Source organism: Aythya marila, assembly GCF_965140915.1.
Source record: "Aythya marila genome assembly, chromosome: 4".
Classification (NCBI taxonomy): domain Eukaryota; kingdom Metazoa; phylum Chordata; class Aves; order Anseriformes; family Anatidae; genus Aythya; species Aythya marila.
Genome location: NC_139045.1, coordinates 76,740,209 through 76,768,158, shown reverse-complemented (window position 1 = coordinate 76,768,158; position 27,950 = coordinate 76,740,209). Strand labels below are relative to the sequence as shown.

The 27,950-nt window shown below is 72.3% G+C and overlaps 3 protein-coding genes across 3 annotated transcripts in view; 1 reads left to right on the top strand and 2 right to left on the bottom strand.

Moving 5' to 3' along the window:
* The window catches only part of LOC309877900 (dedicator of cytokinesis protein 2-like), a 66,520-nt gene extending 58,467 nt beyond the window's left edge, over window positions 1–8,053 (bottom strand). Inside the window, exons 1-14 of the mRNA XM_082759764.1 lie at window positions 7,963–8,053; window positions 6,283–6,366; window positions 6,114–6,154; window positions 5,834–5,889; window positions 5,662–5,758; window positions 5,420–5,568; window positions 4,920–5,055; window positions 4,673–4,827; window positions 4,389–4,470; window positions 3,151–3,286; window positions 1,980–2,055; window positions 1,426–1,505; window positions 994–1,119; window positions 551–675 (exon numbers count right to left, since the gene is read on the bottom strand). Of these exons, the coding sequence (XP_082615890.1) occupies window positions 551–675; window positions 994–1,119; window positions 1,426–1,505; window positions 1,980–2,055; window positions 3,151–3,286; window positions 4,389–4,470; window positions 4,673–4,827; window positions 4,920–5,055; window positions 5,420–5,568; window positions 5,662–5,758; window positions 5,834–5,889; window positions 6,114–6,154; window positions 6,283–6,366; window positions 7,963–8,005 (1,386 nt within the window). The 5' untranslated portion in view covers window positions 8,006–8,053. The remainder of the gene's footprint in view (window positions 1–550; window positions 676–993; window positions 1,120–1,425; window positions 1,506–1,979; window positions 2,056–3,150; window positions 3,287–4,388; window positions 4,471–4,672; window positions 4,828–4,919; window positions 5,056–5,419; window positions 5,569–5,661; window positions 5,759–5,833; window positions 5,890–6,113; window positions 6,155–6,282; window positions 6,367–7,962) is intronic.
* Window positions 8,054–9,697: 1,644 nt separating this feature from the next.
* DQX1 (DEAQ-box RNA dependent ATPase 1) lies at window positions 9,698–15,810 on the top strand. The gene is made up of 11 exons (XM_082758594.1): window positions 9,698–10,382; window positions 11,957–12,150; window positions 12,397–12,772; window positions 13,026–13,265; window positions 13,444–13,543; window positions 13,624–13,782; window positions 13,962–14,153; window positions 14,268–14,393; window positions 14,570–14,760; window positions 14,853–15,043; window positions 15,282–15,810. The coding sequence occupies exons 1-11, from the start codon at window positions 10,101–10,103 to the stop codon at window positions 15,463–15,465; spliced, it is 2,235 nt and encodes a 744-aa protein (XP_082614720.1). The 5' UTR covers window positions 9,698–10,100; the 3' UTR covers window positions 15,466–15,810.
* A 7,354-nt stretch (window positions 15,811–23,164) lies between these two features.
* Window positions 23,165–26,730, bottom strand: TLX2 (T cell leukemia homeobox 2; the record flags this gene model as incomplete). The annotated part of the gene is made up of 3 exons (XM_082760260.1): window positions 23,165–23,381; window positions 23,577–23,814; window positions 26,334–26,730. 3 exons carry the CDS (start codon window positions 26,728–26,730, stop codon window positions 23,165–23,167), a joined length of 852 nt encoding a protein of 283 aa, XP_082616386.1.
* Window positions 26,731–27,950: the final 1,220 nt, after the last annotated feature.

The following is a 27,950-nucleotide window of genomic DNA, read 5'->3' as shown; positions in this document are numbered from 1 at the left end:
ACCCGCATCAACCAGGGCTGGCCACAGCCTTTGAACGGAGGCAGGAAGGATGCACGAGCCTCTGGTGATGCTCGAGGCTTGAATTCCATTGCCCCACAGGAAATTCGTTATCGCGGGCAGAGGCAGAGGGAGGGGGGCTGTGTCTCTGCAAAGCCCAGCAGGAGCCTCAGTAATTAAAAACCTGCTCAGCACGGGCCAGATAAGGACTGAGTTAGAAATGAAAGCAAACACCCTGGGAAGAGAGGTGAGGCAGCACGGAGGTGGGAGAAGCTGGGTCTGAGCTGCCCCCCGGCTCCTTCCCCTGCCCGGGCACACGAGGGCTGTGGGCAACCCGTGAGCAGGGTCGGCCGGGTTTCTGCCTGTCCCTTCCCGTGACTTTTTCAAGTCTTTATCCCAAAGGACAACTCCAGGAGCAGCAGGTCTCGAGCCGCTCTGTGCCAGCACCAGCACTGACACCTCACGCCGCAGAGCTGCTGCCCCTGCCCGAGCCGGGGCGATGCACGGGGGGTCCCTTGCCCAAGGGCTGGGGCTGGCCTGGCGCTCGCCGTACCTGCACCACGTTGCCCGACTCGTCGCAGACGCACACCGTCACCTCCACGTTCTTCTGCGTCTTCTTGTTCCCCTTGTCGAACTCGCCCTGCACCAGCGTGAGGTAGATGTCGTTCCTGACGTCCCCTAGGAGCAGAGCCCCGTCATTGGGCCAGGTCCCCCCGCAGCCAGGGTGCCCCACGGCCTCACCCCGGGACCCCAAGCAGCCACCAGGGGATGAGCCCACCCGCCCCACGCTCTCCCACACGAGCCGCCTCCCCTCCTGGGCTGGCCGGGATGTGCACACTCCGGGTCCTGCCTGCAGCCCCCCGAAAGCCCCCGGATGCCCTGCTGGGGGTGGCTGCTGCACCCACCCCCTGTGAGCAGCGCGTGGCACCGGGCAGGCTTGGCACAGAGGGAAGGGCAGGGGAGGGGAGGGGAGGTCAGCGCTGCCTCCCCGCTTGCCTGGCATGATGACCTCCGGGTAGCCCAGCTTGCGTGCCACCACCGTGCTGCGGTCCACGAGGTGCGGGTGGTCCTTCCGCACCTGGCTCAGGTCTCCCCACAGCATCTTCAGGGACACCCAGAACCCTGCCAGGGATGAGGCGAGGGGCGTCAGCCCCACGGCCAGCAGCAGGACTGAGCCGTGCCACGCTGGGCAGAGCCGGCCGCCACGCGTTGCCCCTGCGGGAGCTGCTGCCCTGCCCCGGGGCTCGGCCCCAAGGTGTTTGGGGGGTGGGCGACCGCCCCAATGCCCCACAAGGCTCTGGTCCTGACCGTCAGGACAGTTCCCACACCAAGCTCCTGCTGCGCCTGGGACCACACTCGCAACCTGTGGCCACTGTAGGGTTTTATTTGTGTTTTTTTTGGGGGTGGAGGGCACGGGGGAGCTGCTACCTTGTCCTTTGTGGTTGATGTCCTTTCCCTCCACCGCTTTCCTGATCATGTTGTGAAGGAAATCGTTCTCAGCAGCTGCCCTGCCAAACACCGGAGCAGGGAGAGCTTCAGAGGAGCTCCCAGCCAGGACTCGTGGGAGCCCCGCAGCTGGCAGCAACGAACAGGAGAACAAGCTGGACCCCCCCGTGGTCCCCCACACCCACCCGACACCGAGCCCACCTAGAGGAAGGTGCAGGACAGCATCCACAGCTGACACGGGACGAGGTCCCCAACCCTGAACACCCTTGACCCTGCAGAGCCCCAGCAGGGTTCCAGAAGGATTCTCTCAGTACCTCCTTGCCCATGTAAATGCCCTTTTGTCTAACTTCACTGGGTTCCTAGACCTGGTGACATCCAGTCCCAAGGATCCACAGTCCCTTTGCAAAGCCAAATTTAACAGAAATCCTTTGCTCTGTGATCCTGGCACCTCCTGAGGCCCCTTGCTGCCGCTGTCCCCATGCCAGCCCAGCCACCGGAGCTCTGCCTCCCTGCCCGGCCCCAGCCCCAGGACTCACAGGTGCACAGGGATGAAGTGCTGCTTGTCCTCGTCGCTCTCACACTTCCCCTTGCTGATGTCCGTGATGTCCATCACTGCAACGGCACAGACACGGCAGCATGGGGTGGCTGCACCCCCAGGGACACGGCCCTGGTGCCAAATCCTCCAGGAGGCACACGCGGGGCTGGCTTCGTCCCTTCCTGCAGCCAGCACCCTGCCTGCGCCCCCGCACTGATCCTTCTGTGCCTGGCCAGAGCTCCCCAGGGAGGCCCCCATGTCCCACCAGGACCCTCTGCCACCTCATGGTGCTGAGCCACAGGGGGCTCTGCGCAGGGACCCACACTACACCCACACAGCTCCGTGGTGAACGGGCACAGCGCTGACATGGGCTGGGACCCAGCACCCGGCCACAGCTCACCCATGGGAAAGCTCCCAGGGGGTCTCTGCTGCACCCCCAGCAGCACCACAGCCCCACACACAGGGATGGGCCCTGTGCTGGGCGCAGGATCCCAGGCAGCTGGGGGCCATCCCCCACCTTTCTCCTCCTCGCCCTGCTCTGCTCCAGCCACATGGGCAGAGCTGGGGCTCGGGGCGCACAGCACCCACCCGGCGCCCCCTCCAGCCACGAACCGGCTGCTCCCCGCCAGGTACCTCCGAGCCAAGAGCAGCCATACCCGGGACTCCTCCATCCCCCACGGGCACCGGGGCTCGGTGCAGGATGGACAGGGCACTGCACCGCAGGCACCACGACAATCCATCTGGCCCCCTCCCCAGGGACACGCTCAGCTCAGAGCGCAATTAGCTGCCGGTATGTTAATAATTCACCTGGTAATTGCTCTGTGGCTGAGATCCTAGTGCACGCTAATTGGCCAATTAAAATCAATAATTTCCTACCAAGTTCATCCGATGAGGATCAATACTCAGAGCAGGAACATTTGTCAAGGCAGAGGAGGGTGCGGGGAGCTCCAGCGCTCCTCCCTCCACAGGGGGTGCCCAGGGCTGCTCCCGGGGTCCCCTGCTCCTGGGGTCCCCGCTGGCACCACCGGGCTTGGAACGGGGCAAAGCAGGCGGCGAGCACGGGGGGCATGGGCAGAGCACGGCCACGCAGAGAGGTGAGCGAGGGTCGGGGTCCGAGCACAGGAGCTGGCTGAGAGCCCGGTGTGGGGTCTGCTCCGGGAGCCCCTGCTCACCCGAAATGCCGAAGGGCCGACGGAGGCCGGTGCTGAGCTTGCGGCTGAGGGTCTCGCGGAGGTCCATGCGTCCCACCCGGATGATCTGGCACACCAAGAAAAGCCTCTCCCGCTTCAGGTCTTTGCTGCCCAGGTCCTGGGGGCACAGGGGTGTGAGCGGGGTGCCAGCAGCACCGTGTGAGGCTGCTCCTCTACCAGCACTGGGAGACCACGGGGAACCTTCTGCTGCCGGGAGGACGAGCTGGGGGTGCAGAGCTGCCACGGGCTCTGCCTGCAGGGGCTGGGGAGGGCCCTCGCTGCTGTGCCCCACGGAGGGGCTTGGCAGGAGGGCACAAAGCTCCGCTGTCCCAGGGAGCCCGGGGTTTCTGTGCACCCCCAGACAACGCCGTGCTGGTGGAGACCGATGGCCCCACGGGGTACCCACGGTGTGGCAGCGTGGCTGAGGCAGGCACAGCTCACTGGGGGGGGGGCAGCTCTGCCATGGGGCAGGGCCCAGGGGGGCAGCCCCGCACCCCAGCTCCAGGCACCCCAGCCAGGCCAGGTCCTGCAAGGATGCGGCAGGAGGACGTGGTGTGGGGACACAGCACAGGGACACAGCACAGGGACACGGCATGGAGACAAGGCACAGGGACACGGCACGGGGACACGCGGCTGGTGCTGGCAGTGAGCGGGGGTCGGAGGTGACCAAGAGCTGGGGGAGTTGGATGGTGGGGCTGGAAGTGCTGATGCTGCTCATTTGCATTGATTTCCTGGCTCATCTGCATATCGATGGCTTGGGCTGTCCTGGGGGTCAGCTCGGCTCTGCTTGCGCAGCGCAAACCTGCCCCGTCAGCAGGAGCTGCTCCTCGCCTGCCTCCCCAGAGGCGGCTGAAACCAGGACAAGCCCGGTGAGGGCGGGCACGGGGGGCGAGGGGCAGCCCATGGGGGGATGTGCAGAGCCCTGGTGCCAGGGCAGGGGCTGCACCGGGAGCCACGGGGCTGGCGTGACGGGAAAAAAAGGAGAAAGGAGCAGCTGAGGGGAAGAGCTGGGACTGGGATGGGGGTGGGGGACAGGGGCTGCAGTGGGGTTGGCACCTCCCGTGCACGGTGCCCCAGCACACCCCACACGCTGCATTGAGGGGCACGCTGGCAGGGCCGTGGGGAGGGGAGGACGCGTGGGCTGAGCGCCTGCGGAGGGGCAGCGAGCAGGCAGCGCCGCCTCCCAGCCCCAGCGGGGACAGGCGAGTTCCCTCGCTCACCGTGAAGATGGCCTTGAGGTTGTTGAGCAGCTCGATGTCCTGCGGGACGCCCGTGCTGGCCCAGCGGATCACATAGTTCTCACTGCGAGGGGACGGTGAGACGTGAGGAGCCCGTGGCCAGTCCTTGCACCTCGGGGGTCCCGCTCCAGGCAGAAGCCCCCGGCAATAGGACCCAGAGCAAACAGGGGCAGGGGCTGCCCCGCTCCGGGGGGCGCAACCAGGGGATGCTGTGGGGAGCAGAGGGATGGGACCGCTGCCAAGCGCCGTGCCACCCGGGGCCCCACCTGATCATGCGCTGCTCGCCGGGGTCGTACAGTGCCATGAAGAGCTGCGCCTCCTCACCGATGTTGCAGACGAAGTTGCGCACGCAGAGGTAGAGGTTGTGGGAGGGCGAAGCCGCCAGGCGGGCGCTGCAGCCCAGCTCGCTCTGCTGTGGGCACTGTGGGGCAGGAGGTGGCTCAGCCCCACGGCACGGCCCCACGGCGCGACCCTGCAGGCTCTCGGCACGGCGGGGCCGGCGCTGGCTCTCACCGTCTCCTCCTGGATGCGCTGCGTGATGGTCTGTGCTGCCTTCTTGTGTGCCTGGAAGAGGCTGATGACGCTGGTCCTGTCGGGGTCCAGGATGTTTTCATCCTCATCCCGCACCACCAGGTCCAGCGCAAGGATCCTGCAGGGGCCGGGATGGGTGAGATGGGACCCAGCACCCGGGGAGCTGGGCGCACGAAGGGCTGCGAGCACGGCGTGGGGGCAGGATGATCCCAGCGGGCCGTGGCCAGCAACAGCCAGGCGGGGAGGGGACGGGAGCACAGCAGCAGCAGGGACGTGCTCCTGCCCCACCCAGGGCTCACTGGCAATAGCCGTCGGCCAGGTGCAATGCACAGCCAGCAGCACGCCAGGGGGGACGCGGGGACAGCAAGCCGGGTCAGCACCGACGCTGCAGCAGGAGGCAGAGCATCCAGCACCCCCCAGCACCACAGACAGTGCCTGCGGTGGTGGCTGATGCAGCGCCTCGCTCCCATCCCCGCTCTCACTTGTTGCCGTAGTCGATCTTGCTGGTCACCTCCTTCTTGAGCTGCAGCAGCTCGTCCTTGGGCAGCGTCCCCGAGAGCAGCTGCGAGCGCCGCTCCATCAGCTCGTACATCATCTGCTTCACCTGCCGGTACCGCTCCGTCTGCCCTGCCTGCGGGCGGCCGCCACGCACAGGGTCAGGGTCACCCTCGCGCCCCCACCGAGTCCCCGCGCCCCCGCGGCCCCGTCTCCCCCCATCCCTCACCACGTAGAGCTGCTTCCAGATGGTGGCCCACTCCCGCAGCGTGGTGGTGATCTCCTGCACCATGGGCATCTCGGCGGGGACCACGCACTCCTCCGCCCTGGGGAAGACGCAGAGCCCTGCAGCACCCCGCTGCTGGTGGGGCGGGCAGGCGGCCCCCTCGCCCCGTACCTACCCCCTGCGCTCCACCACCGCGCCCTTCAGGTGGATCAGCGAGGCCGGGAAGATGCCCTGGGGGGGCAGCAGCCATCAGCACCCACGTGCAGGGGCTGGGTGAGGATGCAGTGCCCCCCTGTACAGTCCTGGGGGGCCAAGACTGGGGACTCCCTCGGGACTGAGCACCCTGCTGGGGGTCCCCAGCCCGGCAATGCCCCCAGTGCCTGGTGCAGCCCCTGCCGGGCACCCAGCCGGGGCCATCCCCTGCACCCCGTCCCCCACGGCAGCCCCTCACCTACCCGGGCAGCCCTGTTCCTGAGCGAGTACCCGCGGTACCAGCCTGCAAGGGAAGGGGAGGTGACAGCATCAGCCAGCCTTGGGGCCTGATGGCCCTGGCACGAGGCGCTGGCGCTGGGTGCACCTGGGTACCCCAGCCTGGCACAGCTGGGGGGCACCGGGGCCCCTTACCCTCAGAGGCCTGCAGGATGTGCACCGTCTCCCCGACCTGCAGCGGGAGGTGATGCTCGTTGGTGCTTGGGAAGTTCCACACGGCTGCGGAGAGAGGGGCCAGGAGCCGTGGTCAGGGGACCTTGCCTGCCTCCCCCTGCCCAATACAGCCCCCTGGGAACAGGGTGCCCCACACCCCGTCTCCCCCAAGGGGCAGAGCCACCCCAACAGGCACTGCTCAGCTCCCAGGGTGCTGGTGCAGGGTCCCAGCCCCACATGAGCAGCCTGAGATCCCAGGGGGGTGAGGGGCTGGGTGCGAGCAGAGCACCTTGGGGTGCCCCAGCCCGCAGGAGGGGACCCCACGGAGCCAGCACGCAGCTGCCACGGCACTGGGCAGGGCAGGACCCCTCAGCCCCCAGACCCAGCGCGTGCTGGTCCCAAGCCCTGCGTCCTCCCAGCAGGCTGCCAGCCGCCCGCAGCCCCGCACGGCCGGGCCCCGCTGCCCGAGGCACGCGCCCACCGCGAGCACAGGGGCTGGGAGCGCAGCACGCAGGGCGCTTCCTGCCGCAGCGCAGGCTGCACCGGGACTGCTGCGGTTAGTCCTGCCGCTATTTCTGGTGCTGCGGCCAGCGGCGGCTCTGGGTAGAAGCAGCCCTGCCCTGGCTGCAGGACCTGCTGCATGCTGCTGGGACCGTCCCCTGCAGGCACGCACGCCCCCAGCAGCTCCCTCCAGGACCCTGCCCACCACCCGCCACTACAAAACCTTGCCACCTAAACCCAATCCTGCAGCTCACGTCCTCGGGGGTGCAGTGCCCCCAGACCCGCACAGCTCAGCCAGGACCCCCTGGATGGACACACACAGGCTGCTGGCCCCAGGGCTCCCTGCAGCACCAGGAGCCCTGAGCTGCACCAGGAGCCCTGAGCTGCCTGGGGACCCCTCCTGCCATCCTGCCCTCTGCCAGCCCCAGCTCGGGTCCCAGCTCACTCCTGGCCCAGCTCCTTCCTGCCCCCAGCCCCCACCAGACCGGGCTTCCTCGCAGGCCGGTCCCTAGAGCCCCCTGCAGCCCCCCAGGCCCCATGTGGGGCTCAGCCCCCACTCGGGGTCGCTGCCCGCAGCGCAGGGAGGGGACGTGGGAAACGGCCCCTCCAGAAACGGGAAGAGGCGCGGGGCGGCGCGGCGCAAGGAGAAGTGCCTGCTGGCTCAGGGGCTGCTGCAGGGCTCAGGGGCGTTGCCGCAGCCCACGCAGAGGGTGGGAGCAGAGCCCCCAGCAGGCCTGGGGCAAAGAGCGGGGCTGGCTCTGGGCTGCCTGCTGCAGGTGCCCTGGGTGCAGGGTCCTGAGCTCCAACAGCCAGGCTGAGCCCAGACCCCCAGCCCAGCGGGGAGGGATGGTTCCTGTGCTGGGGACTGGAGAGGTGCTGCCCCCACACCCCTGCCCTGATGCTTGGCCCCTCGGCTCCCCATCCCCACCCAGCATCCGCGATGCTCAGCCTCCCGGCATGCTCAGCCCCCAGCCCACCCCGTCGCCGGCCCTGCAGCCCCCGCCTGTCCCACACTTGTTCCTGCATCCCGTGGCCTCGCAACACCAGCATCACGGCATCACGTGGACCTGACCCCTGCCTTGTGCCCTGTGCCTCGCCGCTGCTCCACCCAGCACGGCACCGCTCGCCCGCAGCCCCCGGCGCCCCAGCGGCTCCACTCACCCACGCCATACTTCTCCTCCTTGGTGGGCAGCCACGGGGCCATGGCCGGCTCTGCAGCGCACCGCGGGGACCCGGGGCCCTGCGTGGGGCAGCTGCCGGTTCCTCCCGCCCCGCTCCCCGGGTCACGTGCGCCTCATCGGTTTGTGCAAACCTCCGCTTCCTCAACGCCCAGCTGGGTGCTGCGGGACCCGGCCAACGGCCCTGCACCCCGACGGGGCACTGACACGGACCCCGCTGCCCCCACGCTGCCCGTCGGGGACTGGGGCTGCCTGGGGTGCAATGGGGCTGCCCAGGATGTGATGGGGCTGCCCGGGGTGCGATGGGCTGCCTGCCCTGGCCGTGCTGCAGCACCCAGAGCCCCCCCAGCTGAGCATTGCCCAGAGCAGAGACAGCGGGGCTGGAGCCTCTGGCACTGATGGCACCTGCCGGGACGAGGCCTTGGTGCTCCCAGCTGGGGCTGGGCTGTCCCCGTCCCCCAGGGCACGAGGCCGGTGGCACGGGCACCACCGGGGGGGCTCCGCGGGGCCGTGCCCAGCCCCTGCCCTCCCGCAGCACCCGGCGGGGAGGGAAGCAGCGGCTCGGCACCGACCGCTTCCTTCCTCCTGCCCGCTGCACCCCGGCTGCCCCTGGGTTCGGGGAGCTGGGCTCCGCCGCCCTGCCCCGCTCACGGAGCCCCGGCCGGGCCCCGTCCCCGCCGTGCTCCCGGCCCGGGGCAGGCGCCCCGGTGAGCCGAGTCTCCGCCAGCAGCGCCCGGCTCCTGCGCTGGGGTCGCCCCTGGGTGCGTCTGCCCCGTGCCCAGCCCCGGACACCGCGGGGCCCAGAGCGCGACGGGCAGCCCGGGGCGGGGGCACCGGGAGCCCACGGGGAGCCCACGGGGAGCCCACGGGGACGGGGAGGCGGCCCCGGGGCAGGGGCAGGGGCAGGGCCGTGCCCGCGGGCGGCTCCCCCCGGCCGCTGGGAGCCGCCGGCCCCGCCGCCCGCCCGCGGAGCCCGGTGCCGCCGCCAGCCCCGCTGCTCCGCCACACCGGGCACGGCCCCGCCGCTCACCGCCAGCCCCGGAGCGGGCGCAGGGCCTGAGCTCCGCGGGGTGCCCGGTACCGACGGGGTGCCCGGCACTGAGCGGGTGGCCGGTACCGATGGGCTGCCCGGCGCTGCCCGGTACCGACGGGGTGCGTGACACTGACGGGGTGAGCGGCACTGCTGGGCTGCCCAGTACCGACGGGGTACTCGGTACCGGCGGGGTGCCCGGCACTGAGCGGCCCGGGACCGGCCGACCCCGCCGCGAGCCCCGTGCCCGGCGTCCGCGCGGGGCTCCCGCGGCGTTCCCGGTGCGGCAGCTCCCCCTGCCGGCCCGGCACAGCCCTGCCCGGCACGGGGCCACCCGGGGCTGCTGCAGCGCCCGGCACGGCCCCGCGGCACCGGGGAGCGGGACCCGACGGGACGGGGGGAGCGGGACGGGGCGGGACGGGGCGGGCGGGGGGAGCCGCGGGGGGGGGGGAGCCCCCGGGCCGGGCCGGAGGGGCGGGGCTCCCGGTGCCGGAGGGGCGGGGCCTTCTCGGGGTGGCCACGCCCCCGCCACGCCCCCCGCCACGCAGCACGGCCGCGCCTAGCAACGGGCCGCGCGGCCACTGGCGGCCGGGGGGCGGGGCGGGGCGGGCGCCGCGCGGCGCTGATTGGCGGCGGCGGCGGGGCCACGTGACGGGGGCGGTCACCTGACGCCCGCCCGAGGCAGGGCCCAAGGTGGCGGCGGCGCGGGCAGGTGAGCGGCGGCGGGGCCGGAACCGGGACCGGAACCGGAACCGGAACTTGAGCCGGGCCGGTTCGGGGCGCTCGGCTCCGTGCGGTCAGTGCCTGGCCCGGCAGTCACGGCCCTGCTCCGGTGCTGCCCGCTGACCCCGTCCCGCTGACCCCGTCCCGTCCCGTTCCCCCCCCGCTGCCCGGGGCCGCCCCCTGCCCCCGGCCCAGGCCCAGGCCCAGGCCCCTCCGCCCCCGCCGGTCCCTCCCGGCCCCGGTCCCCGCGCCCTGCCCCGAGCCCTCCCGCCCGGCGCCTCGCGTCCCGCCGGGGCCGGCACCGGGCCGGGCCCCCCCGCCCCCTCCCCGCCCGCCCCTCGCGGCGGCAGCCCCGGGGTGGCCCCGCCATGGCCGCCTGCGGGGCCCCGGGCTCCCCGCCGCGGCAGCGCGGCCCCGGCTCGGTGCCGGAGGCCGAGGAGGAGGAGGACGACCCGGCCCTGGGCTGCGACGGCGACCTGGAGGTGAACCCGTACGACGGGCTGCCCTTCTCCTCCCGCTACTACGAGCTGCTGCGGCAGCGCCGGGAGCTGCCCGTCTGGACCACCAAGTACAGCTTCATGGAGCACCTGGAGGGCGGCGGCGGCATCGTGCTCGTGTCCGGGCCCCCGGGCACCGGCAAGAGCACCCAGGTGAGCGGGAGGCCGGGCCGGGGCCAGGGCCGCTGCGGTGCTGGCCTCCCCACGCAGCGCCGTCCCTCCCGCTCAGAGCAGCGGCCGTGCCACGTCCTGCACTGGGCAGCCACCTCCCCACAGGTCCCACGCACACGGTGAATGTGCCGCAGCCCCGGGGCGGGCTGGCTCCCCGCGCTGCCCTCGGCCACGGTACCGGGGAGCTCTGTGGCCTCAGTGTGCCCCTGGCAGGGCAGTGCTGGGATGCACGGGGGCAGGCACATGGGTGCTGGGCAAAGCCTCAGTACAAGCCGGGGAGGTGCTGCCGTGTGTGCTGGGAGCGGCTGCACTCAAGAAAGAGCATCGGGGCCCTTCCTGGGGCTGGGGGCGCTCAGGCTGGGTGATGGTGGGCACGAGGTGCTGGGATCTGGGCTCCTGGCCCAGCCCACAAACCTGCACAGCTCATCCCAGCCCAGAGCCTTGGGCACGGCACCTGGAGGCGTCGTCACGCAGACTTTGACCAGGGCGGGATCGCCTGGGAGCTGCAGGGGTAACCCTGGGCCTCCCGGGGCCAGACGCGGTTTGGACTGAAGCTCAGCAGCTCCCAGTCCCTGGGTTTATCAGGGTGTTGGCAGCAGGGCTCGGGGCTGTTGGCCAAACCACTTCCCTGGGGCGTGACTGCGCGGCGGCAGGCAGCCCGGGATTTAGCCCAAAGGGCGGCCTGCCAGGAGCCCAATTTAGGGAACGGGGACCCTGAGCACTGCTCGTGTGGGGCTGTGCTGCCCTCAGCCTGAGGCCGCTGTGCCTCGAGCAGAGGAGATACGACTTGATCCGCGTGCAGCATCTGACCTGGCACCTTGGTGCAGTGACAGCCTGCAAACACGATGCTCCCACGCAAAGAGGGAAGGGCTGGTGCTCAGGCCAGGTCCTGTTGCTGCTCACGGGGCTGTGTCCCATGGGGCTGGCAGTGTGCGGTCCTGCCGAGCTGTGAGCGGGGTGCTGAGGGTGGCTCTGCCCCCTGGGCCACGGCAGCACCTGCCTGCAGACGGGATGGTGAATGGCAAGCCTCTGGCTGCAGGAGAGGGGTGGGGGGCAGCTCCCCTAACGCAGGTACAGGTACAGCACTAGGCTGTGGACGCGGGCTCCTCGGTCCCAAACCCTGGCCGTGGTGGGACTGGGGCTGAGACAGGCGACGGGGAGCAGTTGGAGGAGGAACAGCTCCCCGAGGGAGGGACTGAGCAGCCAAGGCTGGGTTTGGTAAGACGTTACCTCTGCTGAGGTTTTTTTGGCATGGTGAGATAGAGATGGCAGCTGGCCACGTCCTTAACACAAGCCCCAGGGCCGTGGGGCTTCGTGATCCGTCAGGAAGCTCTGGGCACGGGGCGATGGGGCCGAGGAGCTCGCTGTGCTGCTGCAGGCAGGTGCTGGGGACGGAGCGCCCATGAGAGGTGTGGGTGCCCCTGCACCGCCCCGGGTCCTTCGGGCATCAGCGCTGCCATGGGGAGGGCTTGGGGGGCACTGCTTGGGGTGGGGATGGGGCATCCACCATGCCCGGGGCCGTGCTGCCAGGCCCCGACCGGTGCCGCCCCTCGCAGGTCCCGCAGTGGTGCGCGGAGTACGCCCTCTCCCTGCAGTTCACGCACGGCCTGGTGGCCTGCACCCAGCCCCACAGCCTGGCCGCCCTCAGCCTCTCGCTGCGCGTGGCCGACGAGATGGACCTGAACCTGGGCCACGAGGTCGGCTACTGCGTCCCCCACGAGGACTGCTGCACCACCGAGACCATCCTGAGGTGCGGGGCCGGGGCCCTGGGCTGCCCGGTGCTGGCAGCGCCGTCGCACCGCGCTCTAATCCCGCTCAGCTCCCGGCCGCCGCGTAATCTCTTAATCCCTGCTGGCCTCGTTAGGGGAGCAGGGCAGGGGGAGCGCCTCCCCCCGGGTCAGGGCTGCCGCTGGGTGGGTGAGGTGCTCCCGGGGGGGTGGTCCATGGGGGCAGCGCCCTGCAGCCGTGCCCTGACGGGGCCGGGGCACGCACACAGGTACTGCTCGGACGAGATGCTGCTGCGGGAGATGACGTCGGACCCGCTGCTGCGGCAGTACGGGGTGGTGGTGCTGGACGAGGCGCAGGAGCGCACGGTGCCCACGGACGTGCTGCTGGGGCTGCTGAAGGACGTCCTGCGCCAGCGCCCGGAGCTGAAGGTGGTGGTGGTCACCTCGCCGGCGGCGGAGGAGCAGCTGCGCGCCTTCTGCGGGGACCCCCCCGTGGTGCGGGTGCCGGGCCCGGGGCCGCCCCCGCAGGTGCTCCACAGGGACCCTCCGGCCCGCGGCCGCGTCGCCGCAGCCTGCCAGGCCGTGCTGGACATCCACCGGCGGCAGGAGCCCGGCCACGTCCTGCTCTTCCTGGCCAGCGAGCAGGTGGGGCTGGGGCACCCTGGGCATTCAGGGCAGCTCTGCCCCGCTGCTGCAGGGGAAACGGGGAGGTGGTGGGGGCATGGAGAAGCCCCAGGAGAGGTGTGGGGTGTGCCCTGGGCTGGGACACCTTGGCTGTGGGTGCGGTGGGTCCCTGTGGGCTTCCCCCAGGGCGGCCAGGTGGGCGCGGGGCTGTGCTGGGGATGTGCTGCTGCTCTGGGCGCTGCTGGAGCGTCACGCGTGCCCCTGTCCTCTGCAGGAGATCACCGAGTGCTGCGGGGCCATCCAGACCGAAGCCATGGCGCTGAACCCGGGGCTGGGCCCGCTGCTGGTCCTGCCCCTGCACCCCGGCGTCGGGCGCGCAGCGCAGAAGGTGTACGAGGCGCTGGAGGAGGGCGGCCGGGAGCGGCGGGTGGTGGTCACCCACTGGCTCGGGGACTCGTCCTTCTCGCTGGGGAGCGTGCGCTTTGTCATCGACACGGGGCTGGAGCTGCGCAGCGTGAGTGTGGCGGGGACGGGGAGCCCGGCTCTGCACCGGGGCGAGACGGCAACACGGCAAGCGGGAGGCCGGGCTTGGGGTCGGCTGCATGCACGGCCCAGTCCCCGCACCAGTGGGGCAGGGGGAGCCGCAGCGAGGGCAGGGGCTCATCTGCGGGTTCCCTCCTGTGACCCTGCAGGTCTACAACCCCCGGATCCGGGCAGAGTCCCAGGTGCTGCGGCCCATCAGCAGGAGCCAGGCGGAGTCGCGCATGCAGCGAGCTGCCGGCAGCCCCCAGGGTGCGTGTGGGGGGGTCCCTGTGCACCCCCAGCAGGAGGTGGCGTCTGCCCTGCCCCTGCTCACGGCCCCCGTCCCGCAGGTACCTGCCTGCGCCTCTACTCGGAGGCCTTCTTTGAGCAGCGCCTGCCCCCCAGCCCCGCGCCCCACGTCAGCGAGACCAGCCTCAGCCGCCTCGTGCTGCTGCTGAAGCGCCTGGACATCGCCGACATGGGGCAGTGCGACTTCCTCGACCGGCCAGGTAGCGCCAGGGCTGGGTGTGCTGGGGGTGGCCGTGCAGGAGGGGCTGGGGGCTGGACGTGGCCGCAGCCGTGGCCCGGGCTCCCTCTGGAGAGGGCATGGGGGTCTGTGGGGGCGCGGGGGGGTGGCAGGGCTGCCTGGCCACGCTGGCGCCGGCAGCCGGCTGATGTCCTGCCCCAGCCCCCGAGTCACTGATGCAGGCGCTGGAGGACCTGGACTACCTGGCGGCGCTGGATGACGACGGGAACCTGTCGGAGGTGGGGATCATCATGTCGGAGTTCCCCCTGGACCCCCAGCTGGCCAAGGCGCTCATCGCCTCCTGCGAGTTCGACTGCGTGGAGGAGATGGTCAGCCTGGCTGCCATGCTCACAGGTACCCCGCAGGGGCACGGGGCGGGGGGCAGGGGCACGGCGCAGCCCCCAGGAGCTGGCACCGGGAGCGTGGCGGTGGCAGCACGCGGTGACCTCCCCCCTGCGCCGTCCCCAGTCCCCCCCTGCTTTGTGCCCCCTTCCACGCGCCTGGAGGAGGCGGTGACCACGCGCCGGCGGGCCCTGCTCCACCCGGCCGGAGACCACTTCACCCTCATCAACGTCTTCAACGCCTTCCAGCAGCGTAAGTGCTGGGCCGGGAGGTGCTGAAGCACCTGCCCGCACCTCAGGGCTCCCTTGCTCCTCGGGGCAGGCACGGGAGCTGCCTTCAGGACAGCCCCCGGGCGCCTCAGGCTGGCTGCAGGGCGCTCCCAGCCCGGGGCCGGTTCCCCGTGCAGCCCCGTCCCGCTCTCCCCGCAGACAACGCGGACGAGGGCTGGTGCCGCAAGCACGGGGTGAGCGGGGAGGCGCTGCGCCTGGCGGGCATCGTGCGGGCCGAGCTGCTGGAGGTGATGCAGCGCATCGAGCTGCCCGTCTCGCCCCCCGCCTTCGGCACCGACGCCAACGTGCTCAACATCCAGCGCGCGCTCATCTCCGGCTACTTCCTCAAGGTGAGGGGGGCTGCGGGGGGCTCGCCTGGCTGGGGCCGGGGCAGTGCCAGGCAGCCCCCCCCACCCTCCCTCGCTCCCCCCTTGCTCCCCAGGTAGCTCGGGACATCGATGGCTCCGGCAACTACGTGATGCTGACGCACAAGCACGTGGCCCACCTGCCCCCCTCCTGCTGCTACCTGCTGCGGCAGCCCCCCCGGCGCCTGCCCCCCTGGGTCCTCTACCACGAGTTCACCATCTCGCAGGACAACTGCCTCCGCGTGGTCTCGGAGATCCAGCCCCAGATGTGAGGACCCTTGGGGCTGGGGAGGGCTGGGTCCTGCCTGGGCTGTGTCCACAGCTGGCTCCGGGGCTCTGGCAGCACCCTGGGGCCATGCCTGCGCCTCCTGTCCCCGTGGGGTGGCTGTTCCCATTTGGGGGGCACAAGGCTGCTCCCAGTGAGGTCCCTGGGGCTGTAGTGCCCCCACCAGCCCCTTGCACGCACCCCAGGGCCGCCTGCCCCCCCTGACTCTCCATCCCTGCAGGCTGGTGGAGCTGGCACCCCAGTACTACCTGAGCAACCTGCCGCCCAGCGAGAGCCGGGACCTGCTCATGGAGCTGCGAGAGAAGGTGGTGGCTGCAGAGGAGGTCCCAGAGGTGCCTGAGCCCCTGGAGGAGGCGGCCGGCAGGGAGGACGATGAGAACCAGGACGTCTGCGTGCTGCAGTGAGCCGGAGCCAGAGCCCACCTGGTTTTGGCTGGGACAGCAGGGGACAGGGAGCCCCAAGGAGACGGCGCTGCCATGAGGGCTGCCCCCATCCTGGGGAGGTGCAGGCTCTCTGCTGCTAGGACAACTCCACACTACGGTCGTGCCACAGGACTGGCCCCTGCCTTTGTCCCCAGGAAAACACACGGGTTTGGGGAGCGCTGGCCCCGTCCTGGACCTGGACAGGGGTGGGGAGCCTCCCCTGGGTCTGCTGGCCCTGCCCCTCTTCCTCCCCACAGGCGGGGGGCAGACCCTCAGGGGCTGCGGGGCCGCTTGTGGATTTCTCCTGTATAAAGTTTTGTGACCTTTGCTCTTGGCTTTGCGTGGTGTTTGCACTACACGGGGCTGGGGGCAGGGTGGGCTTCCCTGGGGTCCTGCCTCCGCCAGGGCCACGGCTCTCACTTCACCCCCTTCCACCAGCACTGACCCCTCACAGCCGAGCCTCCTGGCCCCAGCCCGGGGGCTTTCTGAGTGTGATGCATCCCCCTCCTGCCAACTTGCCTCCAGTTCTGGGTACTGCGCCGCTGCTCCTGGTCCCGTCAAGGGGCAGCCCTGGCCTTTGTGCCGGGTATTCCCCTCTGCGGGTGTGCTCTCTTCTGCAGAAGCAGAGGGGAAGCTGTGGCTGGCGGCGGGGGCGGGCGGCGGGCTGGAATCACAGCCCAGTTCCCTGCTCCCCGGAGGGGGCGATGCGCTGGGGGGAGCTGCTGCCCTCTCCCCCTGCCCTCAGGGTCCCCTCCCTGCCACGGGGGCTCCCCCCCAGCATCGCTGCCTTCAGCAGCCTGCCCCGTGCTGCAGCAGCGAGCTCAGGCCGGGGGGCAGGGTGGGGATCCTGGCCCCGAGGGGAGGGGGTGCTGCGCTCCCGAGCTGCCCCCAGCACTGGGGGGGTGCTGCTCGCCCCCCTGCTGCCACAGGCGGGGGTTCTGCTGTTACTGGGAAGGGGCACGGAGGCTCCATCCTCCACCGCAGCGCCTCGAAGGCTGAGCAGAAAGGTGATGGCTGGGCCTCCCCCCCACCCACGGCCACGCTGGAGCCTGAACTTCCCCCTTGCTTTCTAGGAACCCCAGAAAGTACGTGAGCGGGAGCAGTGGGTGCAGCTCGCGCCCCCCGTGCTCTCCCGCCTGGCACCGCAGTGCCCCCAGCACGGGGGCTGCGGCCACCCCTGCCCGAGGCTGCTGCCCCCTGCTCCATCCCAGCCCCCCGCAGCACCCCCATCCCTGCCCCTGCCTTGGTGGCGGTGCCGGGGCAGCTCCTTCTGGGCAGGGGCTCGTCCCTGCTCCTGGCTGGGGCTGGCAGCGCCCCTCTGGGCTCTGTCCCTTTGCCACAGCGGGGCCACCAGGCGCTGGGTGCGGGGCTGGCGGCTGCTGGCACCTGGGTCAGGCAGCGGGGCAGGGGCTGGCTCCTGCCTGAGGGTGGGCTCCTGCCCCTTCCCTGCTGTGCCTGTGGCCGGGGCTGTGGCCGTGCCCCCTCCAGGCTGCGCGCCCCCAGGCCCGGTGCTGCTGGAGCTCGGAGCTCGGCCGCCCCTTCCCTGCTCTCCCGAGGGCGCAGGGTGAGGGTGCTCGGCGCAAACTCTCCAGCTGGTCCTGAGCTCAGGAGCACCCTGGGGGAGCTGAGAGCATCCAGGGCTCTGGCACCGTCCTGGGGGGCCCTGCACTACCCCCTCACCCCTCAGCCCCTCGGAGGGCCCCCCCCCGTGATGGGGTCCCCGCTGCTCTCAACCTGGTATCGCTGGGGAGCTCCTGCTGCCCACGGGCAGTACCCATGCCCGATGAGGCTGGAGACCGAGCGTGGGTACCGCTTCGCAGCTCCACCCCGCTCCACCCCGCTCAGCTTTCTCCTCTTCTAAGAACTCTGATGCCTCTGTGGTTTGGCTTCACCTTGGGGCAGCCCCACAGGGTCCTGGCTCAGTATATACCCCGCAGCTCACCGGCCCCAGCCCGTGCAGAGCCAGCAGGAGCAGCGCACACCATGGCCGGCGAGGTAGGCACAGCGGGGGTCCCTCGGGGGCTGGGGAGCACCGGGAGGCAGGGGGCTGCTCCTGCCGGGGGCTGCACGGGGAAGGGCCGGGTGCTGCGCCCACCGCCCACCCTGTGCGGGGCTTTCCCAGCCGCTGCCCCCACGGCTCCGCTCCCCTCCCTCCTGCCCAAACCTGCTGCCACCCTGGCTGAGGCTGCTGTGCCCTCGCCCGCGCTGCCGGCCGCACCCTGCCCCGGCTCCTCTCGTGGGAACGGCTGCCTGCCTGCCTGGCACGGGGCTGCCTTCCCCCAGCGCTGCCCTTCCCCTCCCAGATGCTGATGCTGGTGGGACTGGTGCTGTGCCTCACCCCCACGGACGCCCTGACTACCTTTCCCCCAAAGTGTGAGTCCTGCCCTGCCCAGGCACTGTGGGGGGACAGGGGCCTCGGAGGGGGGCACCTTGGTGTGGGGAGGGCTGCAGGACCCACAGCAGCTGGAGGGACCCAAATCCCTCTGGTACGGGGCTGTGTGAGCACGGGACTGGGGCAGCTCTACGGGCTGGGGGACACAGGGGGGACAGGGGGTGATGGAGGAGGCTGGGGACTGTGGGGAAGGGTGGATCTGGGGGGTTGGGATGAGGGCACGGGGGCCGGGCTGCCCACAGCACAGACCTGCCTCTGACCCCATCCTCTGCATCTAATCCCCAGTTGTGGTGGGGAGCCTGAACGAGGACTTGGTGGTGAAATGCAACACTTCAAAGCAGCAAGTGACCTGGACGCAGAACGGGGAGCTGGAGCCCATGGCCGAGCTCGTGGTTAAGGGACAGACTCTCACCATCCTCGGCTTGGACCTGCCAGCCACGGGCAACTACAGCTGCTGGGCCGGCGGCGTCCTGCTGGACACCACCCACGTGGTGGTCAGGGTCACCGGTACCTGGGGCTGGGGCAAGGGGGGCCGGCACAGCCCTGCGGGACAGTGGGGTGGGGGTGGATGCAGGGAGTGTGGGGGCAGGTGGGGGACCACGAAACGCCAGGCTGGCACGTGGTGATGAGGGAGGCTCGTGCCACAGCCTGCAAGGTGGGCGATGCTCTGCGCAGGGCTGCAGAACCCTTGGGAGACCAGCCATGGGGCCAGCCTGCCCATGCTGCTTGGGGAAGGGGCACCGTTCCTCAGCCCCGGCCGACCCTAACCATTGTCCCCTGGCCCCACCAGGTGAGGAGGAGGCCAAGAACGTCTCCTGCCAGGCTGACTCCTATCGCGGCTCCTTCCGCTGCTCCTGGACGGGGCCCCGCTCGGCCGTTTTCCGTGCCCGGCTGATGCGCAGGTGGGTACCCGTGACCCTGGCCCCAGCCCCGCGGGCGCCCAGCGCTCACGCCTGCCTTGCTTCGCAGTAACGGATCCTTCGGGGACTGGGTACCGGTGACCGGTCGTGGTGGCCAGTTCAACGCCAGCTTCACGGACCCCTCCTTCTGCCCCTTCGCGGAGGAGCTGCACCAGCTGCAGCTCTACCTGGAGGGGATCTCGGACACCTCCTTCTTCAACTTCACCTCCCCCCGCTTCTTCATCCGTGACATTGGTGAGCTCAACCCAGCAACAGCAGGGTGCGGGAGACACCTTCAGGGTGGGGTCTGGGTGCCAGAGCCTCTTGGGAGGGCTCCGGCCCCAGGCTGGGCAGCGGTGCCCCGTGCTCAGCCCCCGCTGTGCTCTGCGCTGCCCACAGTGCGGCCAGATCCACCCCAGAAGCTGACCGTGCAGCAGCAGAGTGAGCAGCTCCGCCTGACCTGGGCCCCCCCAGCCTCCTGGCCGCTCCCCAGGTCCTACTTTGCTCTTCTGTACCGGCTGCAGTACGAGCTCTCCAATGGCACCCAGGTAACTGCACGGCTGCCCTACCCCCTTCTGCCTCACGCTGCCCCATGGCCTCGCTGCCCTGCCCCACAGCCGTGCTCCCCCTGCCCCAGCTCGGCCTCCCCCTTAGCACAGGAGTGTCGTGAGGAGCAGTGACTTGCCTTGCTCAGTGGCACACAGGGGGTGCAGGAAATTGTCACCCCCCCACAGCAGCTGTCACCGCTGCTCCTCTGCCACCACGGCTAAGTCTAGGTTGGGAAGTCGGTGACCCCAACCGCTGTGCCCCCAGCTCCGTGCCCTGCACCTTCCCCTGGAAAATGCCTCCCACAGTGCCTGTGCCAGTGCCCCCTCCCCGTGGCCGTGACCTGACCACCCTTTGCAGGTTGAGAAGTTCGTGGAGGGCGCAGAGGAGACGATCGTGGAGGAGCACATGCGGCGGGTGCGCATCAGCTGCCAGGACCCCTACGCCAAACCCTCCTGGAGCTCCTGGAGCCCCTGGCAGGTGGTGGATGCAGCCCAGCAGCACAGGCTGCGTGCACACTGAGCCTCTCCCCCAGACCACGGCACCCAAGGGTGCCAAGGGATGCCCAGCCTGGGGCCTCAAGGAGCGCTGGGGCCAAGGCAAAGGGCGCTGGGTGCAGTAGCCAGAGGTGCCCCCCCCCTTCCCCCAACGTTCACTTTCACTTTTGTTATTTTAAAATGGAATTTTATCCCTATAAAAGAGCTGGGCTTGGCTTTGCTACAAAAAAAAAAAAAAAAAAAAAAAAAAAAAAAGAAAGAAAATCGTTTTGTGTTGTGTGTGTGGTGGGGAGCAGAGACCTGAGCCCTACAACAGCCCAGAGCCCAGGAGGGCCAGGACCCAGGGCAGGCTGAGGGCACAGCCAGGGCGAGGAGGGGCAAGAAGCAGCCACCAGCACCAGAGAGGCTCAGCTCTCCGGGTCAGTGTCCACCACCATGCAGCTGGGTCCCCACCATGCCACCCTGCTCAGCACCCCCACGGGGCACCCAGACGGCGGCTGCAGCCAGGCAGGAGGGAGCCGAGACCCCGCAGCCCTCGAGACCCCGCAGTGCCCCCGAGCGCAGGGGCCCGCCAGGACGCCGGCCCCATCACCACAGACTGCCCGGCACTGGGTAATGCCACGGGGCCTTTATTGAGGTGCTTCCGCGCAGGTCGGGGCCAGGACCCCGGCCCTGCTGCTGCTCTGGAGAGGCTGGTGAGAGTGGGCGGCCCGGCGGGCGCTGCCCTCCTGGGGTGCCGGGGCCTCCTGGGGCGGGGGTCTGGGCAGCCCAGGTGCCCGGGGGTCCCCGGAGTCCGGGGAGTCCCGTGGCGAGGGGGTCCAAAGGACGGGGGGTTCCGGGAGTCCGGGGGTCCCACGGCTTGGGAATCCGGGGGTTGTCCCGAGGCGCGGGGCAGCGGGAGCTCGGGGCACCCCGCAGCGCAGCGGTCCGGGGGCCGGGGGTCCGGCGGGGGCCGGCAGTCCGGGGTCCCGCAGCGCGGGGGGCCGGGGGCCGGGGGTCCCGTCACGGCGGGGCCACGGAGCCCAGGCGCAGCTCTTCCCCCTCCAGCATCTCCCTGCAAGAGACGGGCCCCGGGCTGAGCCCCGCGCCCGCCCGCCCCGCCCGCGCCGCCCGCCCGCCCCGTACCGGTACGCGGCGATCTCCGCGTCCAGCGCCATCCGGAGCCGCAGCAGCGCCGGGTACTCGCGCAGGCACCGCGCCATCTCCTGCTCCGCCTCGCCGATCTCCCGCTCCAGCTCCGCCACCCGCTCCTGCCGTCGGGCCGTCAGCGCCGCCCCGGAGCCCGGCCCCCGGCCCGCTCCCCCCTACCCTCCCCCGGCCCCGGGTGGCCCCCGGGACCCCCGCCCCAGCCGCCCCCCGACCCTGCCCCCGCGGCCCCCCAGCCCCGGCCGCGCCCTCGCCAGCCGGGCCCCTCTCCGCCCCCAGCCCCGGCTCCCCCCCACACCCACCCGAGCGCCTCCCCCGCTCCCCCCGCTGACCCGACCGGCCGGGACCCCCCGGCTCCGCCCGCCCCCCCGGCCTCGCCCACTCCCCGTACCCCGCGGCGCCCCTTCCCTCCCGTCCCCTCCCCTCAGCCCAGCGCCCCCCGTCCCGGCCCCCCCGCACCTGGTACTTGGCGAGCTCCCCGCTGCGGCGGTCGCGCAGCCCCTCCAGCTGCCGGTGCAGAGCCCCCACGGCCCCGCGCAGCGCCTCCACCTCCGCCGCGCGGGCGCGGAGCAGCCGCCGGTACCCGGCCGCCTCGGCGCGGGCACGCAGCACCGCCTCGCCGCCCCGGGAGCGGGGCCGGCAGCGGGGCCCGGGCCAGCCCAGCGTGCAGGCGGCGGAGCCGTCCTCCCCCCCGCCGGGGCCGGCCGCGCTCATCCCGGAGGCTCTGCGGCGGCGCCGCAGCGGCTCCCGCCCCCCCCCTCCTCCGCCTCCCGGTAAACGGGGCCGCGTCACGGGGCCGCAGCCAATCCCGCCCCCGGGAAACCGGCACCGGCTGCCCGCCCCCCCCCCGGCGGCGCTGCCGGCACCGGCGGGACGCCGCCCGCCCGCCCCCAAGCCCCGGGTGGGGGCAGCGCCCTGCCGGCACCCCCGGTCCCGGAGGGTGTCCCCGTGCGCCCCATCGGGTCCCGGGCAGCACCATGGACAGCGGCAGGGCGCGTGTAGGGCCGGGGTTGGGGTCAAGGTCAAGGGCAGGGGCAAGGGCAGGTCATCACGACCCATCGGCAGCCGGGGACCCCATCTGGAGCTGGCTCGGGAGGGGGGGTCCCCGTGTCCCGGCACCACGTTGCCTGAGCTGTGCTCCATCCCGGTCAGGGCTGGAGCTGGAGCAGGGCTGAGGGGCTCAGGTCTGCGCCCTGGTGCCGGTCCTGCCTCAGGAGGGGACAGGTCGTGGGCCAGAAGTTCTCTGGACCAGGGGTTCTGCAGCAGACCCCAGCAGACCCCACTGCCTGCACGCTCTGCGCCTCACCACACCAAGGGTTCAGTCCCACACCAGGACCAGGCAGCGTGGGGAGGAGGCAGAGGTGTCCCCAGGGAGCAGAGGCTGGAGGGGGCAGCCTCTGGCCGGGTGCTGCTGCCCGCTGGCAGGTACAGGGACCCTGTGTCCAGTGTCCAGGGCCAGCACTGCAGGAGGATTGGGGGCAGCAGCACCAGGAGGTCCTGCCCTGCAGCAGAGGAGCTGTCTGTCTGGCTGCTCAGAGGACAGAGGGGCTGGGTCTCCTCGCCAGCCCTGGGACCCCCAGCTGATGAACTCCGACTCGGGTAAGGCCGGTGCTTGTGAGGCCGCCATCCACCCCAGCACCCGCTCACAAGGGCAGCGGCAAGTTTCCAGCACTGGGAATGTGCAAGTCTGGGGGAGGCCGCCCGCACCCTGGGCTCTGCCCTCCCCAGCAGGATGGTGGTGGAGCAGCGGGGGCAGCCTGGCCGGGAGAGCTGCTGATGGGGGGCACCGGGCCCCGGGGAGCTGGGGGGAGCAGGCAGCTCCTGCAGACAGTCCAGGGCCGGCAGAGGCACGTGGGGAGAGGGGCCCAGTGCAGGGGCTCCCCCGGAGGCTGTGGGCACGGGGCTGCCCATGGGTCGTGGTGCTCCAGGCAGGGGTCATCGGGGCTTTGGAGTCCACCTGCCCGGAGCCACCGCTCACCTGGGGCAGCGCTGGGGCCCGGAGAGGGCCAGTGCCCGGGGGCCGGGGACATGGGGAGGGGGCTGCCGCTCAGGGGAGTGCCCAGGAAGCAGCAGCCCCCTCCCTGCCACGGGACAGAGGTGCTGGCTTGCACCCTGCCAGGCTCCTGCTGCCCACAGCCTCCTCCTGACAAGTTCAAGGTCCCCAAGGTGCACAGGCGGTCCCCCTCTGCCACACAGGGACCTCACACCACGGAGGCCACCCCTGAGACGGACGTCACCTTATTGTCCTCGGCCCAGGGCTGCAGGTTCTGCAGGGCGTACAGGGAGGAGTTGTGCATGCAGAGCGGGTCCTGGGGCAGCGGCTGGCTCAGGCTCTTCTGGAAGGCCTCCTGCTGCAGGTGCAGCATCAAGCGGTTGGCCTGCTGGCGCTCCGCCTCGCGCTCCTCCGCCGTCTGCCTCCTGCAGCACACGCAGCCCGTCTGCCACTGCCGCGCGGCCTCTGACCCGCTGGGTATAGGGGACGGGTGCCGCCGGTCCCGCTCCAGCCCAGCCCTCCCCGGGGCTCAGTGGCAGAATCTGGCCCCCCGAGGGATGCAGCCAGGCGGCGCTGCCCGGGGGGCTGCAGGCGGCTACCCCTGTGCCCGGGCCCGTTACCTCCACTTGGTGCGGCGGTTCTGGAACCAGGTTTTGACCTGGGCGTCCGTCATCTTGAGGGCCTTGGCTAGAGTGGCACGCTCGGCTGAGGCCAGGTACTTCTGGCGGTGGAAGCGCTTCTCCAGCTCGCAGATCTGCACCCGGCTGAAGGAGGTGCGCGGCTTCTTGCGCTTGGGCGGCGTGCGGTTCTGGTAGGGGTGCCCGATGCGCCGGGTCGCCGCGAAGGGCGACAGCGCGGCTGCGGGCAGAGGGGGGGTGAGCGGCCGCGCCGGGGCGGGGGGAGCGCAGGCAGAGCGCCGGCCCTCGCTGATGCCACGGGCAGGGGCCGGGGCCGAGCCGCTGCTGAGGGGCTCGGCAGGAACAGGCTCAGCCCTGGGGCAGCGACAGAGCCCGACCCGGATGCTTGAGTGGGTGAGGGGAAGGGGAGCTCCATGGGAGCTGCAGAGCGAGGATGGAGACCCTGAGTCATCCCCATCCCGCTCCTGCAGACTGGGGACGCACGCAGCAACACACAACGGGCTCGTGCTCGGTTCCCTGCCACAGCTCCAACTGCTCTCTGAGCCCCATGAGCGGCACCCGGGGGCTGGGACACCTCCAACCTCAGCAGGCAGCAGGGCGGGCCCGGTCCCAGGCTCGGTGCAAGGCTGGCAAGGCTCCCGGCAGCACAGAGCCACCCCCGCGCCAAGCACCGAGCTGGGCCACAGCCCCAGAGGAGCCACCACAGACCTGCCAGGGCCTCCCACCCCTCCTGGCGGCGCGGATGGGACCCCAGAGGCCATGAGGAGGCAGCTGATGTCTCCCCCTGCACACCAGCAGTGTCAGGGCTGGCTGCCCACCAGCTGCCTGGGGGCCGGGGAGGGGCTTCACCCCCCTCGTGGACACAGGGACAGAGCCACGGGGAGCGTCAGGGCAGCAAAGGCGCCAGCAGGAAGGCAGGAGCCAGCCCCTGCACATGCGTCCCACTGCCGAGACACGGCCCCAGGGCACCACAGCCCTCGCCAGCGCTGCGCCGCATGGGCAGGGCTGCACGTGGCTGGGCCCATGGGGCTGCTGTGGGGCCGCCGTGGGGCTCCGACACCCCATGCTTGCAGGGAGAGGGGCAGACCCCGCCGAGCCCACCGCGGCTGGGAGCCAGGCTGCCCGCCGGCGGGGGCGGAAGCGCTTGACGCAGGTGGAGCCGTGCAGGCGGGGGGCTGGACGCCCCCGCGCCCCCTCCCCACGCGGGGCGGCCCCTCGCCGGGAACAGATGCCGACAGCCCCGAGACCACCCCAAGGCCGCGGCGCTGAGTGATAGCCACGGCTGGGAGACCCCGTGCCGGGGAGGGGCCGCCCCGTCCACCCGCTGCTGGCGCCAGGCAGGAGACGGGGACGTCACCCGCCGCCCCTGCACGGGGACGGTGCTTCGTCACCGCGGGCCCCCGCGTGGGCCGGGAGGCGAACCCGGCTCTGCCGGCACCCAGGCTCGGCCCTCCGTGGCCCCCAGCCCCCCGCCCCACGGGGCGCAGAGCCCCGGCCCCCCGCGGCCCCGGCCTCGTCCACCGCCCTCGTCCCCGCTCGGAGCCGCGCTGCGGACGTGGCAGCGCCGCCATCTTGGGAAGGAGCCGAGCTGAGCCCGGCCAGCGCTGCCCGGCACCGCGCTCACCCCACAGCCAGCACCCGCTCCCGGCACCCCAAGGACCGGCAACCCGCAGCCTCTGCACTGGGGTGCAGCACCCAGTCCCTCGCCCAGCACCCTGCAGGCACTCCAGCCACAACATCGGTGCCCAGCACATGGCCCCATCGGCAGTAACATGGCCCCATCTGGAGCCCCCACCGGCCTCCAGACCCCCAGACCCCCACATCACCCGTCCCAGCCTCCCATCATCACCCCAGCATGCACCACCTCGGCACCCTATGGCCCCACAGCCGTCCCCATCCACACATAGATGGGGTTTTGCAACCCGCACAGCCCAGTCCTCATCCCCATCCCCATACGGCCCACAGCCCAGCCCCACAGCCACCCCACAGCATGGGCCCCCTGCCCCGCAGCAGCCCCATACGATGTCTGCTCCCTGCACAGCCCCGTCCCCACATGCAGGCGGGTGTCGTTGCGCTCCCCACACACACCCCGGGTCCTCGCCCCCCATCCCCACACACACCGCGGTCTGCACCCCGTGCCGCCCCCATCCCTGTGCCTCTCCTGCAGCCACCGCCCTCCCGGTGGGACCGGGCCGGTGCCTTACCCCGGGGACGGGACCGGTCGGTGCCGCGGAGCCCGAGCCCGCGGTCAGAGCGAGGCGGGACCTCTGGGGTCCCCCACGGAGCGGGACCCTGGCCCCTGCCCACAACTGCCGGGAAGCCGGCTCCGGTCCCCGCCGCGCGCCGGGAGTCGAAGAAGCGCAGCAGTGGAGCGGCCAGCGACAGCGCCATCCCGGAGCCGCCGTTTATCGGCCCCGACGGCGGCCGCTTCCCGGTGCGTGGGGCCGCAGCGGGAACGGGGAATGGGCGAGAGCCCGGCCCCGGGCACGGCGGCGCTCGGCGGAGCGGGGCGCGGAGACCGCGGCGGCGAGGCGCGGGCGGGGGCCTCCGGTGCGCCGGGGAGGGAGCCCCGCGCCCCGGTACCGGCGGAGCGCGACCCGCCCCGCGAGCCAGCTCCGGCGCGACGGAGCCCGGACCGGCCGGAGCCCCGGTCAGCCGCGCGCCCCGCCGCGCCGTCGGAGCGGCCGGGAGCCGTCGGAGCGGAGGGGAGCGGCCGGGAGCCGTCCCGGCGGCGCTCACCTGAGAGCCGGTCCTTGGCGATGCGCCGCGTCGTCTCCATCCAGGGGAAGGTGAGCCCCGAGAGCCCGGGCACCGGCGGCGGCGCGGCGGGCGGCGCGGCGGGCGCGGGCCGGTGCGCCGGGACGCGGATGACCCCGGCGGGCGGCGCGGCGGGCGCGGGGGTCACGTTCACGCTCACGTTCATGCTCATGTTGAGGTTGTAGGAGCCGAGCGAGCAGGCGGGGCCGTAGCCGCCGCCGTACAGCCCGTAGTCGGGCTCCCCCGCCGCCCGGGCCGGCCCCGCGCCGCCGCCCGGGGGCTCGGGGCCGCTGAGGATCTGGTCGATGCCGAAGCTGATGGGCTCGTGGGGCGGGGGGGCCGGGCCGCCGCCCTCCCGCGCCAGCGCCGCCGCCTCCATGGCCCCGCCGAGCTCAGAGCCGGCGGGGCGCGGGCATCGCGGGGCCGCCCTAGGCGCGGGGGGCGGCCGCGGGCGGCCGGGAGCGGGCGCGGGGGCGGGGGCGGCTGGCACCGGGCGCCCGCTGCGGCAGGGGCAGGGGCAGGGGCTGGGGCATGGCCGGCGGCGGCTGCGGGCGGCCGCGGGCTGCGGTGCGCGGCGCGGCGCGGCGGGGCCCCCCGGCAGCACGCGCTTTTCTGCCCCGCTCCATCTGGACCTGCCAAAATCCCGGCCGCCCGCCCGCTGATTGGCGGCCGCGCCCCGTGATTGACAGCCCGCGCCCCCGGAGGCGGGGGCTCGCGCATCCCGGGGCCACGCCCCGGCACCGGCGCCCCCCCCCCCGGCTCCCCTCTCCCCGCCTCGGCACCGGGCCCCCCCCCCGCCCGGCCCGGCCCGGCCCGCCGTCCGCCGGGACGGCCCCGGGACCCCCGTTGGCGCGGCGCGGGCAGCGCGGCCCCCGGAGCGGCTCCGCCGCGGCCCCGCTCCTGCCGGTCGGGTCCGTCGGGCCCCGAGCGCACGGGGCTCCGCCCGGCCCCCGGACACCGGCCGGGCCCGGCGGCACCGCCGCGCTCCAGCCCGCGAAACGCCGCGACGGCGGCGGAGGCTCGTCCCGGGTCCCTGCCGCCGGGCGTTCCCTGGGTCGGAACAACGGAACGGCGGCCCGGGGCGCACCGGAGCCGCCGCCGCGACTCCGGACAGCGCCGCGGCGCCTCTCCGCGGCTCGGCGCAGCCCCGGCGCTGCCCGCAGCCGGCCAGGACCGGGACCGTCGAGGCGCCGGGCGCGCAGAACCGGGGCCGCCGCTCCCTGCCCGAGCCGAGCCGGCTGCGCGTCCCGGGGCGCACGGAGCGGGCCCCGGCCCCGGGGCCGTCATGGGGCCGCGCGGGGCCGCTCCCGGGTCCCAGGGAGCTCCGGGGCGCAGCGGCTTCGTTCCCCCCGCACCCGCCGCTGCCAGGGCGGACCGGCCGCGGTCCCGCCGAGCCCACCGATCACGGAGCAAACGGATCCCGCGCCCCGGCACCCTCCCTTCCCGGGCCACGGACCCTTCCGCTGTTCCCGGTGCTGGCTGACCCTGGCTACAGCAGTCCCGCCGTTCCCGACAGCACGCGTCCCGATTCCCACGGACCCGCCGCTCGCGGTAGCACCGACCCCGGCCCTTCCCGCCCCCCCGCCGTTCCCGGGGCAC

Coding starts and splice junctions, on each gene's coding strand:
- DQX1 (XM_082758594.1), top strand. CDS start 10,101: ATGGCCGCCTGCGGGGCCCCGGGCTCCCCGCCGCGGCAGCGCGGCCCC. Junction 13,266..13,443: donor CGGGGCTGGAGCTGCGCAGC/GTGAGTGTGGCG, acceptor GTGACCCTGCAG/GTCTACAACCCCCGGATCCG. Junction 13,544..13,623: donor AGCTGCCGGCAGCCCCCAGG/GTGCGTGTGGGG, acceptor CCCGTCCCGCAG/GTACCTGCCTGCGCCTCTAC.